Here is a 19,105-nt window from a genome sequence, read left to right on the forward strand (position 1 = left end):
TATATCTGGGGGCTCCGGTATTTGGCGCATAGACATTTATAATTGTTAGCTCTTCCTGATGGATAGACCCTGTAATTATTATATAATGCCCTTCTTCATCTCTTGTTACAGCCTTTAATTTAAAGTCTAGTTTGTCTGATAGAAGTATGGCTACTCCAGCTTTCTTTTGGCTTCCAGTAGCATGATAAATAGTTCTCCATCCCCTCACTCTCAATCTAAAGGTGTCCTCAGATCTCAAATGAGTCTCTTGTAGACAGCAAATAGATGGGTCTTGTTTTTTTATCCATTCTGATACCCTATGTCTTTTGGTTGGCGCATTTAATCCATTTACATTCAGTGTTATTATAGAAAGATACGGGTTTAGAGTCATTGTGATGTCTGTATGTTTTATGCTTGTAGTGATGTCTCTGGTACTTTGTCTCACAGGATCCCCCTTAGGATCTCTTGTAGGGCTGGTTTCGTGGTGACAAATTCCTTCAGTTTTTGTTTGTTTGGGAAGACCTTTATCTCTCCTTCTATTCTAAATGACAGACTTGCTGGATAAAGGATTCTCGGCTGCATATTTTTTCTGTTTAGCACACTGAAGATATCGTGCCAAGCCTTTCTGGCCTGCCAAGTTTCAAAGGAGAGATCAGTCACGAGTCTTATAGGTCTCCCTTTATATGTGAGGGCATGTTTATCCCTTGCTGCTTTCAGAATTTTCTCTTTATCCTTGTATTTTGCCAGTTTCACTATGATATGTCGTGCAGAAGATCGATTCAAGTTACGTCTGAAGGGAGTTCTCTGTGCCTCTTGGATTTCAATGCCTTTTTCCTTCCCCAGTTCAGGGAAGTTCTCAGCTATAATTTCTTCAAGTACCCCTTCAGCACCTTTCCCTCTCTCTTCCTCCTCTGGGATACCAATTATGCGTATATTATTTCTTTTTAGTGTATCACTTAGTTCTCTAATTTTCCCCTCATACTCCTGGATTTTTTTATCTCTCTTTCTTTCAGCTTCCTCTTTCTCCATAACTTTATCTTCTAGTTCACCTATTCTCTCCTCTGCCTCTTCAATCCGAGCCGTCGTGGTTTCCATTTTGTTTTGCATTTCATTTAAAGCGTTTTTCAGCTCCTCGTGACTGTTCCTTAGTCCCTTGATCTCTGTGGCAAGAGATTCTCTGCTGTCCTGTATACTGTTTTCAAGCCCAGCGATTAATTTTATGACTATTATTCTAAATTCACTTTCTGTTATATTATTTAAATCCTTTTTGATCAGTTCATTAGCTGTTGTTATTTCCTGGAGATTCTTCTGAGGGGAATTCTTCCGTTTGGTCATTTTGGACAGTCCCTGGAGTGGTGAGGACCCGCAGGGCACTTCCCCCGTGCTGTGGTGTATAACTGGAGTTGGTGGGCGGGGCCGCAGTCCGACCTGATGTCTGCCCCCAGCCCACCGCTGGGGCCACAGTCAGACTGGTGTGTGCCTTCTCCTCCCCTCTCCTAGGGGCGGGATTCACTGTGGGGTGGTGTGGCCCGTCTGGTCTACTTGCACACTGCCAGGCTTGTGGTGCTGGGGAGCTGGCGTATTAGCTGGGGTGGGTAGGCAAGGTGCACGGGGGCGGGAGGGGCCGGCTTAGCTCGCTTCTCCTTAGGTGATCCACTTCAGGAGGGGCCCTGTGGCAGCGGGAGGGAGTCAGATCCGCTGCCGGAGGTTTGGCTCCGCAGAAGCACAGAGTTGGGTGTTTGCGCGGAGCGAGCAAGTTCCCTGGCAGGAACTGGTTCTCTTTGGGATTTTGGCTGGGGGATGGGCGGGGGAGATGGCGCTGGCGAGCGCCTTTGTTCCCCGCCAAGCTGAGCTCTGCCGTCCGGGGGCTCAGCAGCTCTCCCTCCCTTTGTCCTCCAGCCTTCCCGCTTTCTGAGCAGAGCTGTTAACTTCTGACCTCCCAGACGCTAAGTCGCGCTTGCTGTCGGAACACAGTCCGTCCGGCCCCTCCGCTTTTGCCAGCCCGACTCGGGGGCTCTGCTTGGCCGGCGAGCCGCCCCTCCGCCCCGGCTCCCTCCCGCCAGTCCGTGGAGCGCGCACCGCCTCGCCGCCCTTCCTACCCTCTTCCGTGGGCCTCTCGTCTGCGCTTGGCTCCGGAGACTCCGTTCTGCTAATCCTCTGGCGGTTTTCTGGGTTCTTTAGGCAGGTGTAGGTGGAATCTAAGTGATCAGCAGGACGCGCGGTGAGCCCAGCGTCCTCCTACGCCGCCATCTTCCGGAACTCCCGGGAATCATTTTCAGCCTGTACTCAGAGGAAAAAGTGATTTCTCTTCCAAAATGATACATTCGGGGGCGCCTGGGTGGCGCAGTCGGTTAAGCGTCCGACTTCAGCCAGGTCACGATCTCGCGGTCCGTGAGTTCGAGCCCCGCGTCAGGCTCTGGGCTGATGGCTCGGAGCCTGGAGCCTGTTTCCAATTCTGTGTCTCCCTCTCTCTCTGCCCCTCCCCCGTTCATGCTCTGTCTCTCTCTGTCCCAAAAATAAATAAAAAACGTTGAAAAAATAAATAAATAAAAACAAAATGATACATTCGGTATTCTCTGCCAGCCAATTCATCAGGAAGATATAACAATCATAAATGCAGATGAGCCAAATTAGAGAGTCTAAATAGTATATAACAGAACTGACAAAATTTCATGGAGAAATAGAAAATACAACAATCATAATTAGAAATGTGAGCATCAAAAACACATGAGAAAAAGGTAGTAAATAACAAACAAGGCCAACATGGTTAATAGTGCTTAAATATTAAGTTTAGATCTGAAACTTTTTGGAAGCTAAGGCATAAAGGGGAACTCGGGTTATTACCTACACAAAGAAGCACACTGGTCTTTGGAAGAGAGATTTTTTTTTTCTGATATTAAATTTCAAGGAGTGCCTGGGTGTCTCAGTCAGTTAAGCATCCAGCTCTTGATTTCAGCTCAGATCAGGATCTCATGGTCAATTGTGGGATGGAGAGCCACATCAGGCTTCATGATGGAGCCTACTTAAGATTCTTTCTCCCTCTCCCTCAGCCCCTCCCCTGCTGGTGAGCACACCTGCCCTGTCTCTCTCTAAAAAATCAATCAATCAATCAATCAATCATCTAAATTTCAAGACACTTTTCATCACTAAATAATCTAATGGGCAACATCTTCTGAAGATATAGTGACACTCTTGATATGGCCATTTTTAACACCAGTTCCCAAAAGCAGTTGATATATACTATTAGGAAGTTGTCTCAAAAAAGGCATTTCTAGGGACAACAGAGTGGCTCAATCAATTAAGCATCCGACTCTTGATCTCAGCTCAGGTCTGGATCCCAGGCATCTCTACAAAACATCTCTTCATAAATATTTTTTTGCTTATCAAAGCTACATATATGTGCTTATCCAAAAGTAGGTGGACATGGTCAAAGAAGTAAACCTTGAATTTCTGCAACCATAGAGGGCACTTAAAAATGGACGATATGAAGTGGTTTGAATGTGTGTATAATTTTGGCTTGGTGTCAGAGATATTCTTCTCACTTAAACGTGCAAAATGTAAATCATTCCTTCCTTTTCAGCACCATCGTGGCAAGAAAGGGCAGCTTATCAGAGAATTCAGAGGCCTAAGGTTACAGAAATACTATGCAAACCCAAAGAAGAAAAGGGTCCTTAACATTATAATTGACAAACATTGTGCTAAAATTAAACTTTGAATTAGTGTATAAAGAGAAACTAGGGGCAAAAACATGGAGCCCATACAAAGAAATAACCAAAGAAAACAACGTTGAAATAACAAAAGATGGGGCGCCTGGGTGGCTCAGTCGGTTAAGCGGCTGACTTCAGCTCAGGTCATGATCTCGCGGTCCGTGAGCTCGAGCCCCGTGTCGGGCTCTGGGCTGACCGCTCAGAGCCTGGAGCCTGTTTCAGATTCTGTGTCTCCCTCTCTCTCTGATCCTCCCCCGTTCATGCTCTGTCTCTCTCTGTCTCAAAAATAAATAAACGTTAAAAAAAATTAAAAAAAAAAAGAGAAAAAAAAGAAATAACAAAAGAAAAAAAAACAAACCTGAAGAAAAATTCTCCTAACAGTAACAAAGATTTTCACTCATTTCTTACAGAAGAATTATTGTAAATCAATATCAGGAACCCACTATTTATCATTTTAATATGTCTCACACAATTACACTTGAGTTAAAGTAGAGTAACTTGCAAACAGTGTAATTCTAAGTGCTGGTTTAGTCATTTTAATTAATGTGATTTTTTTCTTCACAAGGTCCTCAGTGGAAAGATAACTGCAGTTAAGACTCTGGTCTCAGACTAGGCAGAAGAGGTAACTAGAGCTCTCTAAAGGGCATGTTCTCATGTGCTACACACACATTTGACATGTGTGGAGTAAAGATACTAGACAATTATGCCAGTGGTAAATCAGTTTAAGACCATCTCAAAATCTAGCTAGGGTTTTCCCAAGAGATCTATAACCTACATATCATTAGCTATCTCCATTCAACTGAGAATTCTTACTTTCAGGTAGAAATGAAAATCCTGAATTGACTAAATTGCCAATGAACCCTTCTAAATTCACTTTCCCATCTTCTGAAAGAAAAAATGCATGTCAGAGAACAAGGAATATGAACAGAGATTGGCAACTGTAATTGCTATACTGAAAAACGTCTGATATTTTGTAGATTCCATCAAAAAGACAGACTCATGCGTATCATTCAGACACATACCCTCCTACCGTATAGATCCTCCTCTGTATGATGCTACTTAAAATAAGTAGAACCCTTGGGGCGCCTGGGTGGCGCAGTCGGTTGAGTGTCCGACTTCAGCCAGGTCACGATCTCGCGGTCCGTGAGTTCAAGCCCCGCGTCAGGCTCTGGGCTGATGGCTCGGAGCCTGGAGCCTGTTTCCGCTTCTGTGTCTCCCTCTCTCTCTGCCCCTCCCCCGTTCATGCTCTGTCTCTCTCTGTCCCAAAAATAAATAAAAAACGTTGAAAAAAAAATTTTTTTAAAAAAATAAGTAGAACCCAAGTGGGTAGTTGGTAGAAAAGAGCTCGGATAATCCATGAAGTGGATAAACCCTTTAAGGATTCTTGAAAAGTTCAAACACATGCATGTCAGCTAAGATAAAGGATACCTAGAAATGTTAAATGCTCACCCGTGATAGCCACATTCTTCAGGGATCTTTGAATCGCATCTTGGGGTAATGGAACTCCTATATTTTTCATCATGGAGTCTAGATCATCAGGAGTGACCTCATCTTTCCTAATGGCAGCCAAAGTTTTCAAGGGGCCTTCTTTTTCTATATTCAAAAAAATATGCAGTATACGAAGTTAAAAAATATGCAATATTCAGTGGGTCCTGAGTGACAATAATTACTACTAGTAGTACTACTACTGCTATTTCTACCACTTATTAAGTATTCAGCTTAGTGCTTGCTAAGCACTATGCTAAGTGCTTTATACACACCATCCCATTTTATCATTTAAAAAAAATTTTAGAATGTTTATTTACTTTTGAGAGAGACAGAGACAGAGTGAGAGTGGGGGAGGGGCTGAGAAAGAAGGAGACGCAGAATCTAAAGCAGGCTCCAGGCCCTGAGTTGTCAGCACAGAGCCCTAGGCGGGGCTTGAACCCACAAACCGCGAGATCATGACCTGAGCTGAAGTCGGATGCTTAACTGACTGAGCCACCCAGGCACCCCTCCACCATCCCATTTTAATACAAAGATTCTGTGAGGTTGTTACCAATATTTCCCTTATTTAACAGATAAGGAAACCTAGCCTTAGAGAGGCTAGTCTGTCTAAGCATACACAGTTATTAAATGTAAAGCCAAGTGTGAAGTGCAGGCTATCTGATTTCATAGAACGTTTAGGCGCTAGGCTAAACAGGGCATTGTAAATATTTAATTTGAGATTGAGGAATGATTACATATAAAGGAATCTCAGGACATCCGCTTATACTCATCTCTGGCATATCAGAGGCTGGGAATTCCATTAAAGCTAGGATAACTAAGCATAAAAGTAATTCTAGCAATTCTCTTGCCAAAAATTAGATAACCAGCCATAGTTTGATGTGACTATTCTTAATTTTTTTCATTCAGTGGATACTTGGATATATCCAACACATACATACAAAAAGTCCCCCAAATAATGGAAGGATCAGCACTGCTATCAATACCAAAAAAAGGTAACATTCATTTCTGAAAGTATCATGGTTCAATTGTTCAAGTAAGAAAACAAATTTTAAATGTATTATGATAAACACTATCATATCATAAACATTAATCCTGTAAGAGATTTGCTTATAAACCACATACCTAGGAGAGTTTTATAGATCCCATTCAGAAAACCAGAGATTAAGGACAAAATATTTTGTCAGTTGAAAAAACATACCATTTTGGTTACATCCTAAACACCTACAATCTAGGGAATAATTTCATTTTTGTAGCTACCTAAATTAGGCCTTCTGAATTTTGTTCAGTTTCAATCTTGGGAATTAAAATTTAGAGGAAATTAAGCCATTTCAATTAATCTCAAGAACAAAGGCTCCAAGGAGACCCAGAAGTTCCACAGATATCACAGATATCTCACAGTTGGAGATGTCAATTAAATGAACACATTAAAACCAGATTACATTCAATGCCTCATGGCTAAGGCAGTGGAATAATGAGAAGAATACCTCTTACAAAATATGGAGGAAGCTTGTATGTTTCAACATATTCCTACATGTTTCAATAGTTAATCTTCTCATGATAAAATCCCATTTTTATGAACATATAATAGGATAAAAAAAGAAAAGGTAACATTGATTTTTTTTTTTTTTAGTACAGCTGACACACAATGTTACATTAGTTCCAGGTATACAACTTAGTAATTTGACAAGTTTATACATTATGCTCTGTTCACCACAAGGGTAACCACCATCTGTCCCATTACATCACTATTACAATATCATTGACTGTATTCTTTATGCTGTGCCTTTTATTCCTGTGACTTATTCATTTCATAACTGGAGGCCTGTATCTCCCTCTCACCTTCACCCTTTTTGTCCAACCCTCAAGACCCTCCCTTCTGGCAACCACGAAGTTGTTTCTGTATTTATAGGTCTGATTCTGCTATTTGCTTATTTATTTATTTGTTGTTTGTTTGGCTTTATTTATTTATTTATTTATTTATTTATTTATTTATTTATAATTCTTTGTATTTTTAAGTGAACTCTACACCCAATTTGGGTCTTTTTTTTTTTTTAACATTTATTTATTTTTGAGACAGAGAGAGAGCATGAACAGGGGAGGGTCAGAGAAAGAGGGAGACACAGAATCTGAAACAGGCTCCAGGCTCTGAGCTGTCAGCACAGAGCCCGACGCGGGGCTCGAACCCACGGACCGTGAGATCATGACCTGAGCCAAAGTCGGACGCTTAACCGACTGAGCCACCCAGGCGCTCCCCCAATTTGGGTCTTGAACTTAAAAGCTTGAGATCAAGAGTCACATGCTCTACCAACTAAGCCAGCTAGGTGCCCCTGTTTGGCTTTTTTTTAGATTCCACTTATAATTTGAATCATATGGCATTCATCTTTCTCTGTCTGATTTATTCCACTTAGCATAATACCCTCTAGGTCCATCTATGTTGTCTCAAATGGCATGATCTCATCCTTTTTATGGTTTCATTATTCATTCAGCTCTTAACACTTAGTTAATCCCTTTTGAGTGATGGAAAAATACTATAAGTTCATAAAATTTAAGTCAAGAAAAGGTCAGGACTAGGATCCCTTACTGATTCATCATCCAGAGTACATTTGTTATATACATGATGTGCTTCAGCATTAGAAAACTGCACAAATGCATATAATCAAAACTAAAGGATTCCACTCAAAATTTTCATTGTTAAAAAATTCTCACTTACTTTGAACTTTTGTAAAATATGGTATTTTCATTAACTGAGTCAGGAAATCTTTTAAGTTCACTTTCCCCTCATCTGAAAATGAAACATCAAGAAATGAATGGTCTTTAACCCAAAGATACAAAGGGATGAGGTCAAAAGATATGCATGCTTACCAAATCTTCAGAACCAAGTTAGTCCTGTTTTCTAACTCTGATTCTGCTAAACACACCTCAGACTATAAAAAGGAACATGATTATGATAACTCTTGCAGTCTTTTTTGCTGTAGAGCCAATGAGTGTTTTATGAATTTTACATATATTTTAACCACTTGGGACCATTGTTTTTTAGTATGTGACATTCTCTGAATTTTTCAGCATTACAAGTCCTACTACCACTAACTATGTTACAAGGAAGAAGATATTCCCTACAAGTACCATAAACCAAACCCCAACCGAAATACCTAATGGAGACTATATATATACTTATAAGCAAAGATATATTAGTAAAGGAAGTGTGCATCTTTTGTTTTTTATTGGCCATGTATTTGGAACTGAAGAAGAAAAAAAGTACCCCTTTGCTTTGCATGTAAGTTAAACCTCCCACTGGCAGGATTCCAAAAACACCACTGTAGCCCTTTGAGGACTGTGGGGAAACCAAACTGGTAAGTGTGTGTCACCACACTAAGGCTTGGCCCTGCATTTCAGGGGCTTGAGAGAGCTGCACAGCTCCTGTCCAATAAAAACGTATGATTCAAACCTCAGGAGGCAAAGCAATGGGATGAAGACAGGAAGATTATACATCCCTAGGATAATTCACTATGAGAATAATCCAAAGCAAATTCTCACCCAAGCCTAATAGGGAAAATCTAATGTTGTTGAACTCACTGCATTTGATTCCTAATCAATCAGCTCTGTGGGTTTATGAGTGAAAGTAAACACAAGTGTGATATGTAATAAATGACTCAGAAAAGAAATACTTACTATCAAGAGAAATGGATGTAAGCATCTCCTGCAATTCTTCCTCTGGCAAATAAATCCCCAAGCCTTTCAGTATAGGTTTTATATCATCAACAACAACTTTTTCATTGGTGACTTTGTTTAAGGCCTTTGCAAGGTCATTAACCTCTATCAAGAGAAAATACTTTCAGTTTAGATGCAAATTCTAAACAATTAGCTTAAACTATGATTCAAAAAACTAATATAGATACCTAGCATTTTTTTTAAGCATTCACCTTAAATACTCTCTCGAGGTACATACACATCTAACTCTCATTTTATACCTACAAAATAGATCACTTATAGGGCAAACTCGTAGTAGAAATTAAGCCTTGATATCTGTCTCCTTCTGTCCATCTATCTTTGCCTCTCAAGTTTCTTACATCCTTTCTGTATGTGTCCAGGGATCTCTCTGCTGCCCCTAGTCACTGCCACCTCAAATCTGCCTCTTTCCCGTTCCTTTATTAAACTTAATTTGTCTTATACTGATTCTCTTGTACTTAGAGCTGAGAACCTTGGTATACACAAGTAACAGCTAATTAATCTGCTGATAGAATTGTTATTGTTTTTAATATATGAAATTTATTGTCAAATTGGTTTCCATACAACACCCAGTGCTCATCCCAAAAGATGCCCTCTTCAATACCCATCACCCACCCTCCCCTCCCTCCCATCCCCCATCAACCTAGAATTGTTATTTTTTAAATAATTTTTTAAATAATTTATTTTAAAAAATTTAATATTTTTAAATAATTTTTTAATAATTTAACAGTAATAATTGTTAACAGAAGAGAGAGCTTTGCTTCCCCCTCCATGTCAGTTTCCTTCTTATTTAATAACAATACTTTAATAGTGGCCTAAGATAGGTAATACAAAAGAATGTCTTAATGATAGTAATTTCTGATGCTGTGAAAGATCCTAGAGAGCTTTTTTTTTAGAGGTTAACTATCCTTCCTATCACTTTAAGTAGTGATGTATTCTGTCTAGGAAAAACCCGTATTTATTCTCTAATAGTATATAATCAATCTGAATTTAGCACTTTGGAATATGGATTTATAACTTCTGACTGTGATGACTGTACTTCCTAGGTACAAAATGTGCTGACACTGCCTTTGTATTCAGGTAAAACTTTTCTGCCTAGAAATAGACGCCTAAAAATATGATAGCTATAAGGTAGTTAGTAATTCCATTATGTATTTGGGGAAAGACAAACTCAGCCATATTATACTTTGCAATGTTATAAAGTAGGTATTTTATCATTCAGATTTTGTGCATTCCCAAATCTATCCCACATCTTTCTACTTTATTCCTCACAGACATCTAAGTCATTCTCACATGTTTTCTTTGGGCAGGCTAGCCTCCTCATCTAGAATATACATCTAAATTCTCTCCCCAGCCCAGCAACCAGTTCAAGCTCCATCTGCTCCTTTAGGCTTCCCCAGATTATCATAGTTCGTTCTGATATACCATTATATATAACAATGGCATAATATCAGTATATATAAGATGTATTCTTCTCATTATACTTAAATTCTTGTAGCTCTTATGGCTGGTGCCACATGATCTAGTATACAATCTTCTAAATGTCTTTTTTCTCTAATCTCACCATAATCTCCCTTGTGAGCACAAGACCCTTGTGCTATAATACTTCTACAATCTCTACTATGCATACCAAATAGACTCACTAATTGTTACTTGATTATTGACTATTTAATGTATTTTCTCCTCTGCTCCCTTAATGTTTCCATTCCTCTATCCTATTGTCATGCCTACCTACTATTCTACTTCCCTCCATTCTGTATTACTGAGCTTCCCAAATGAGTAATTTAGTATTTCTTGCCCCTATTTCATCACCCAGTCTCTATTTTAAGCTCCCATAGCTCTCTTGGAACAATACTACTTTACATTTGACACTTTTTATAACTTATGGGATACTTCTATATTAGTTCTTTTGACAGCCACAAAAAAATCTTATGAAATATATAGGACATGTACTATTATCTATAGTTCAGCACATATAGCTGTATTTTATATTTAGATGAAGTGATTTGTCCAAGATCATGAGGAAGAAAACATTAGACTACAGGTCAAACATTCTGATGCAGAGCACAATGCTTCTGCTATTACAAAGAACAGCAAATAACCTCTCAATCCCCTTCTTTGTCAGATCTAATAATCTTAGCCTTCACTGTCCTCTGTACAATTTGGGTAGCTGACTACCTGCCCTCACGTCTTAATTAGCCTCCTTCCTTCAAATCACAGAATTAGTACACGCCATGCCACGTGCTTAATGATTTACATTTTAACGGTGTTTGGTCTTAATACTCTTTAATATCAAGTTTCATTTCATTTAGCAATGTATTTTCAACATTTTCCCTTGTCAGCATATTATTCTAGGAGTATTATTTTTAAATGACCACATAGTATTCCACTGCATCCTATCTTTCTAAACCAAAATTCAGTGGAATCTTAATAATGAACCCTCTTAGAATTTTCTTTCAGAAGAATTGGCCCAATTTACACAAACACGTAGGTAGTGAAAAAAAAAAGCCATTCATTTCACCACATCCTTTCCAACTTCTATTTCCTCCTTATTCTCTTCTTATTCTTCTGGAAGAACTTTAAGATCATGCTGTCAATCATTTCCTCCAACACCTTCCCACAAAAACATCTCTTCAGGAATTATATTACATTTATCAATTAAAGAGAAGTGACTTATGTATGATATGCGACATCTATCCATAAAATGGTAAAATCTTTCTCATTTTACCTACCACAATCTTTCTCATTTTACCTTAGGGGGATTAGCATTAACTCAAAGATTGATAAAACAATCAAAGTAATGAAATTGACTAAACAGATTAAGAATCTAGGCTAGAAGGTCTTGGTCATTGCTTTTTCTTCTCTATATTATCTCTGAGATTTATTTCTCCTGATTGTTATCCAGCTGTTACCTCCATGAGGCAATTACATGGCCAAATTACATCTCCAGCTTTTCTCATGTGCCTATTTCTCTGGATAGTCTCTGAGGTACCATCATTGCTACTAACTTGAAATAAATATACTTTCAACTAGATTCATTCCTTCATTAACCTAAGTTGGAACCCATGGTTCTGTTTTCATTTGTTTCTCTCTAAACCCAGACACCACAGTTTTTTCCCCTTTTAGCATATCTCTTTCATTCATTTTTCCTTACTAGTCCATACTGAGGACCCTATTCAGGTCCTCACCTCCCCAGGCCTGTATTATTTCCAAATTTTTCTAAATACCATTAAATACCACTCTTTCCCTCTCTCAATCCAATCTCCACACTGCAACGGGAGTGACTAAATTGATCATATCACTGTGTTGTTTAAAATCATTTCATTGGGGGCATCTGGGTGGCTCAGTCAGTTAAGCCTCTGACTTCGGTTCAGGTTATAATCTCGTGGTCCGCAAGTTCGAGCCCCATATTGGCCTCTGTACTGACAGCTCAGAGCCTGGAGCCTGTTCAGATTGTGCCTTCCTCTCTCTCTGCCCCTCCCCTTCTTACTCTCTCTCTCTTTCAAAACTAAACATTAAAAAAAATAAAATAAAAACACTTCATTGGTTTCCATTATATTTTGAATTTGATTCAAATTCCTTACCTTTATTTTTTTTTCAATATATGAAATTTATTGTCAAATTGGTTTGCATACAACACCCAGTGCTCATTCCAAAAGGTGCCCTCCTCAATACCCATCACCCACCCTCCCCTCCCTTCCACCCCCCATCAACCCTCAGTTTGTTCTCAGTTTTTAACAGTCTCTTATGCTTTCACTAGACTTCAGCCAGAAAGGCCTTTCAGTTTCTTAAACATATGTGTTATTTCCTACCCTGGAACCATTCACAGCTTCTTCCTCTTGTCTGAAAGACACTTCTGCCAACTCTTCCAGCAGCTGATTCCTTCTAATCCTGTAGGTTTCAGCCTAAATGTCACATGTCAGAACATGCTTCTCTGGCCATCCTATTTAAATTAAGTCACTGCACCTTAACGCTCTACCTCCTCCTTGTACATTTTCTCCTTAACATTTAGCACAATTTGTAGTTATTTACTTGCTCATCTGTCTTTCTTCAGTGAATTCTCTGGGGTCAGAGACCAGTATTTACCCATCTTGGTTACCAGCATAGTGTCACTCATTTGCTGACTGAATGGATTAAATAAATGATCTTCCTGCTTCTAGTGGCTCCTTAGTCCAATCCACTGTTAAATCAATCTTTAGAGACAGCTTAGTACCTGACACTCTCTTGCCCAAAGACTATAGTGAGACCTGTTTTGAGCAAAACATTTAATATCTCCTCCAATGTAGACCTACCAACTATCTCTCATTTCATATCTTTCAAATCCTACTTACACCTCTGATCTTTTCTTCCCTTTTAAATCTCTAGGTGTCAATGTTTTTTGGCTTTCCCTCTACCTATCAAGCAAGATGCTACCCTTCCTTCACAGTTCCTCCATTTTTTTCATAGGAATCTAATCTTCACCTAAACTCTTTTTTTTTTTAATTTTTTTTTTTAACGTTTTTATTTTTGAGACAGAGAGAGACAGAGCATGAACGGGGGAGGGGCAGAGAGAGAGGGAGACACAGAATCTGAAGCAGGCTCCAGGCTCTGAGCCATCAGGCCAGAGCCCGACGCGGGGCTCGAACTCACGGACCGCGAGATCGTGACCTGAGCTGAAGTTGGCCGCTTAACCGACTGAGCCACCCAGGTGCCCCATTCACTTAAACTCTTAAAATAATATGCATCACTAATTTGCCCTTACAGAATACTAGTTATATTTTATGTAAATGACCTATTTTTTCATCTAGATTTTAAGATTTCTCATGGCCTACTTTATGCATATTTTTGTGTTCAATATATGTGTGCTAATCATGATAATATTATTCGGTAAGTTATAGCATTAAATGAATTTTGAAACTGAACCATTAACCTATAATACAGTAAAAGAAATAGCTGCATATGGAGTCCAACACTTGCTGTGGGGTCTTAGGTAAGGTACAATTTCCTCGAACTTTACTTTTCTCTTTCTTTATTGTAAGATTTCTACTGAACAGGATAGTCATAAAGAATAGTTAAAAAATAAATTATGTGAGGGGCGTCTGGGTGGCTCAGTTGGTTAAGCGTCCAACCTCGGCTGAGGTTATGATTTCACGACGATTTGTGAATTTGTGATTTCAAGCTCTGCATCAGGCTCTGTGCTGATAGCTCAGAGCCTGGAGACTGCTTTGGATTCTATGTCCCTCTCTCTGTCCCTCCTCTGCTCATAGTCTCTGTCCCTCTCAATATAAATATATATTTTTTAAAAAAGAATAATTATTAAAAAATAAATTATGTGAAAGTACTTGGTAAAACATCAAACACTATGCAAAAATATTTGCCAACCATTAATGATATTATTTGAAACGAAAGAAAATAAAGTATACCTTTAGAGACTATGAAATAAAACTATGTACTTTTGACCCTAAGATACTTTTAATACTAAAAATAAGAGTTAAAGAAGAGTTTTGGTAAGTTCATAAAACATTAGGCAATTAACTCATTTTTTTTCAATATATGATTTTTTGTCAAATTGGTTTCCATACAACACCCAGTGCTCATCCCAAAAGGTGCCCTCCTCAATACCCATCACCCACCCTCCCCTCCCTCCCACCCCCCATCAACCCTCAGTTTGTTCTCAGTTTTTAACAGTCTCTTATGCTTTGGCTCTCTCCCACTCTAAGCTTTTTTTTTTTTTCCTTCCCCTCCCCCATGGGTTTCTGTTACGTTTCTCAGGATCCACATAAGAGTGAAACCATATGGTATCTGTCTTTCTCTGTATGGCTTATTTCACTTAGCATCACACTCTCCAGTTCCATCCACGTTGCTACAAAGGGCCATATTTCGTTCTTTCTCATTGTCATGTAGTATTCCATTGTGTATATAAACCACAATTTCTTTCTCCATTCATCAGTTGATGGACATTTAGGCTCTTTCCATAATTTGGCTATTGTTGAGAGTGCTGCTATCAACATTGGGGTACAAGTGCCCCTATGCATCAGTACTCCTGTATCCCTTGGGTAAATTCCTAGCAGTGCTAATGCTGGGTCATAGGGTAGGTCTATTTTTAATTCTGAGGAACCTCCACACTGCTTTCCAGAGTGGCTGCACCAATTTGCATTCCTACCAACAGTGCAAGAGGGTTCCCGTTTCTCCACATCCTCTCCAGCATCTATAGTCTCCTGATTTCTTCATTTTGGCCACTCTGACTGGCGTGAGGTGATATCTGAGTGTGGTTTTGATTTGTATTTCCCTGATAAGGAGTGACGTTGAGCATCTTTTCATGTGCCTGTTGGCCATCCGGATGTCTTCTTTAGAGAAGTGTCTATTCATGTTTTCTGCCCATTTCTTCACTGGGTTACTTGTTTTTCGGGTGTGGAGTTTGGTGAGCTCTTTATAGATTTTGGATACTAGCCCTTTGTCCAATATGTCATTTGCAAATATCTTTTCCCATTCCGTTGGTTGCCTTTTAGTTTTGTTGGTTGTTTCCTTTGGTGTGCAGAAGCTTTTTATCTTCATAAGGTCCCAGTAGTTCATTTTTGCTTTTAATTCCCTTGGCTTTAGGCATGTGTCGAGTAAGAGTTTGCTATGGCTGAGGTCAGAGAGTTTTTTCTGCTTTCTCCTCTAGGGTTTTGATGGTTTCCTGTCTCACATTCAGGCCCTTTATCCATTTTGAGTTTATTTTTGTGAATGGTGTGAGAAAGTGGTCTTGTTTCATTCTTCTGCATGTTTCTGTCCAGTTCTCCCAGCACCATTTGTTAAAGAGACTTTTTTCCATTGGATGTTCTTTCCTGCTTTGTCAAAGATGAGTTGGCCATACGTTTATGGTTCTAGTTCTGGGGTTTCTATTCTATTCCATTGGTCTATGTGTCTGTTTTTGTGCCAATACCATGCTGTCTTGATGATTATAGCTTTGTAGTAGAGGCTAAAGTCTGGGATTGTGATGCCTCCTGCTTTGGTCTTCTTCAAAATTACTTTGGCTATTCGGGGCCTTTTGTGGTTCCATATGAATGTTAGAACTGCTTGTTCTAGTTTCGAGAAGAATGCTGGTGCAATTTTGATTGGGATTGCATTGAAAGTGTAGATAGCTTTGGGTAGTATTGACATTTTGACAATATTTATTCTTCCAATCCATGAGCAGGGAATGTCTTTCCATTTCTTTATATCTTCTTCAATTACCTTCATAAGCTTTCTATAGTTTTCAGCATACAGATCTTTTACATCTTTGGTTAGATTTATTCCTAGGTATGATGCATAGGGGCACTTGTACCCCAATGTTTATAGCAGCACTCTCAACAATAGCCAAATTATGGAAAGAGCCTAAATGTCCATCAACTGATGAATGGAGAAAGAAATTGTGGTTTATATACACAATGGAATACTACATGACAATGAGAAAAAATGAAATATGGCCTTTTGTAGCAACGTGGATGGAACTGGAGAGTGTGATGCTAAGTGAAATAAGCCATACAGAGAAAGACAGATACCATATAGTTTCACTCTTATGTGGATCCTGAGAAACGTAACAGAAACCCATGGGGGAGGGGAAGGAAAAAAAAAAAAAAAGAGGTTAGAGTGGGAGAGAGCCAAAGCATAAGAGACTGTTAAAAACTGAGAACAAACTGAGGGTTGATGGGGGGTGGGAGGGAGGGGAGGGTGGGTGGGTGATGGGTATTGAGGAGGGCACCTTTTGGGATGAGCACTGGGTGTTGTATGGAAACCAATTTGACAGTAAATTTCATATATTAAAAAAATAAATTAAAAAAAAAAGATTTATTCCTAGGTATTTTATGCTTCTTGGTGAAATTCAATTAACTCATTTTTAAAGTGAGTTAGATATTTTCAAAATTATACTCAAAAGTTAGATAATTCACACAGGGCATCCATCATGTGACGCTGCAAAATGTTTCTTGGTACCACAATCGAAAAGACAAAGATTCAAGTTGGAAGGATCACTGATCCCAATAAGTTAAATATATGAAGTTCCAAAGGGTGTCTGGGTGGCACAGTCAGTTGAGCGTCTGACTTTGGTTCAGGTCATGATCTCACGGTTCGTGAGTTCAAGCCCCATGTCGGGCTCTGTGCTGCCAGCTCAGAGCCTGGAGCCTGCTTCAGATTCTGTGTCTCCCTCTCTCTCTCTGCCCCTCCCCTGCTCACACTCTGCCTCTCTCTCTTTCCAAAATAAATAAACAAAAAAATTTTTTAAAAATAAAAATAAATTAAAAGAATAAATTTCCATCAGAATGAGAATTCACATGTTCTCTATGCAACTATAACAGGGAATAAGAAAGGCCTTTATATTCTGATATGAACAAATATCCAAAATATATTACTGTATTAAAAAATCAAGGATACAGAACAATGTACATATCATGCTCTCACGTAAAAAGTGAGGGAGGGATATATATATATATATATATATATATATATATATATATATATATACATATATATATATATATTCATACATATATATACATACATATATTCATATTTTCTTGAATGATCTAAGTACTTCCTGCCTCAAAAATAAATAAAACATTAACAAAAAATTAAAAAAAAAAGAAACTAGTTACTTATTAGTTACTGGGGAAAAGGAATAGGAACTGAATAGACCAGGCAAGAAGATTTTCATTGTGTATCTTTTTTTTTTTTTAAACATTTATTTTTGAGACAGAGAGAGACAGAGCATGAACGGGGGAGGGTCACAGAGAGAGGGAGACACAGAATCTGAAACAGGCTCCAGGCTCTGAGGTGTCGGCACAGAGCCCAACGCGGGGCTCGAACTCACAGACCACGAGATCGTGACCTGAGCCGAAGTCGGACGCTTAACCGACCAAGCCACCCAGGTGCCCCGCATTGTGTATCTTTAAATACTTTTTTACTTATTTTTACTTAAAAAATTTTTTTTAATGTTTTATTTTTATTTTTGAGACGGAGAGAGACAGAGCATGAGCAGGGGAGGGGCAGAGAGAGAGGGAGACACAGAATCCAAAGCAGGCTCCAGGCTCTGAGCTGTCAGCACAGAGCCTGATGCTGGGCTTGAACCCATGAATTGTGAGATCATGACCTGAGCCAAAGTCGGACGCTTAACCGACTGAGCCACCCAGGCACCCCAATACTTTTTTATTTATGATCTGTGTGAATGTATTACCTAATCAAAAACCTTAAATTTAGTAAAACATTTTTAGGGTCATGTATTTTTGGCAACCTTGTTAGAAGATATATTATTTGCTTCAATTACAAACTTGTAATGTTTCAAACTAGACTTACATGAACACAGGAAGCTCACCTTCATCTGAATACCCAAAATACTGAACGTATACCATTCATTTAATCTTGTAGCATATTAGTTATATGTTGATGTAAGTAGTCCATCACTTTTCAACAACTAGCTAAAAGTTTCCTATATTCTAACTGTGTTCAAAACTTCCTAATTATTCTCACCTCTAAAATCTCGAAAACGCTTAATGCTCTTCAGTGCTAAAAGGGCAGTCTTTAGAGAAGAATCTCCCTTTTCTGCGAAGACAAAAACAGAACAAAGAAAAATTAGTAGATTCAAGAAACATAAAGTACTTCCACAGTGAGCTAAATCGGTTCTCTTGCTGCCCCTTAAAGCATCTTATGGTTTTCTAGCTACGTAAACTTTTGTCCTGAATGCAATCTACAGTCTGCCTATTTAAATCCTATTCATGTCAAAACCAGCTCCTAAGTCTAGATTTCTAAAAAGCCTTCTGTTGAACCTAGATGATACCCTCTAACCACTACTCTTTCCTTTTCCTTTCCTTCCCAAACTATTTTCTGGAAAGAAATGTTCTTATTCATCATAATCATATTGTCATTCACACATCAAACTGGTCTTATCTAGCTTCCACCCTCTCAAAACTGCTTTTACCAAGTTCACCCATTAACTATTTATTGCCAAATCAATGAATACTTTTTTTTGGTCTTATTTAATACTTTCCTCTTTCATTCCCAAATTAATGAATACTTCTTAATTTGTTGGTCTTATCTAATACTTTCCTCCTTCAAACTCTTTTTTCTCTTTGTTTTGTTGCTATAGCTTTCTTTTGGTTTCTCTCCTACCGTTCGTTCTAGTTGCTTCCTGTTACGTCCTTTATAAACTATTCTTTCTCCACCGTTACTTAAATGTTAGCATTTCAATGTCCTTGGCCCTCTTCTTGTTGCAC

At 38.9% G+C, this 19,105-nt stretch overlaps 1 protein-coding gene across 7 annotated transcripts in view; it reads right to left on the minus strand.

Annotated features, from left to right (window-relative positions):
- Window positions 1-19,105, minus strand: part of EFCAB13 (EF-hand calcium binding domain 13) — a 185,507-nt gene that overhangs the window by 22,637 nt on the left and 143,765 nt on the right. For all 7 annotated transcript variants that reach the window (XM_058702937.1, XM_058702939.1, XM_058702938.1 and 4 more), the window contains 4 exons: window positions 18,363-18,434; window positions 8,844-8,987; window positions 7,885-7,956; window positions 5,136-5,279 (listed from right to left, as the gene is read on the minus strand). In XM_058702937.1, the coding sequence (XP_058558920.1) occupies window positions 5,136-5,279; window positions 7,885-7,956; window positions 8,844-8,987; window positions 18,363-18,434 (432 nt within the window). The remainder of the gene's footprint in view (window positions 1-5,135; window positions 5,280-7,884; window positions 7,957-8,843; window positions 8,988-18,362; window positions 18,435-19,105) is intronic.

The sequence above is a fragment of the Neofelis nebulosa genome, chromosome 16 (assembly GCF_028018385.1).
Source record: "Neofelis nebulosa isolate mNeoNeb1 chromosome 16, mNeoNeb1.pri, whole genome shotgun sequence".
In the NCBI taxonomy this organism is placed as follows: Eukaryota; Metazoa; Chordata; class Mammalia; order Carnivora; family Felidae; genus Neofelis; species Neofelis nebulosa.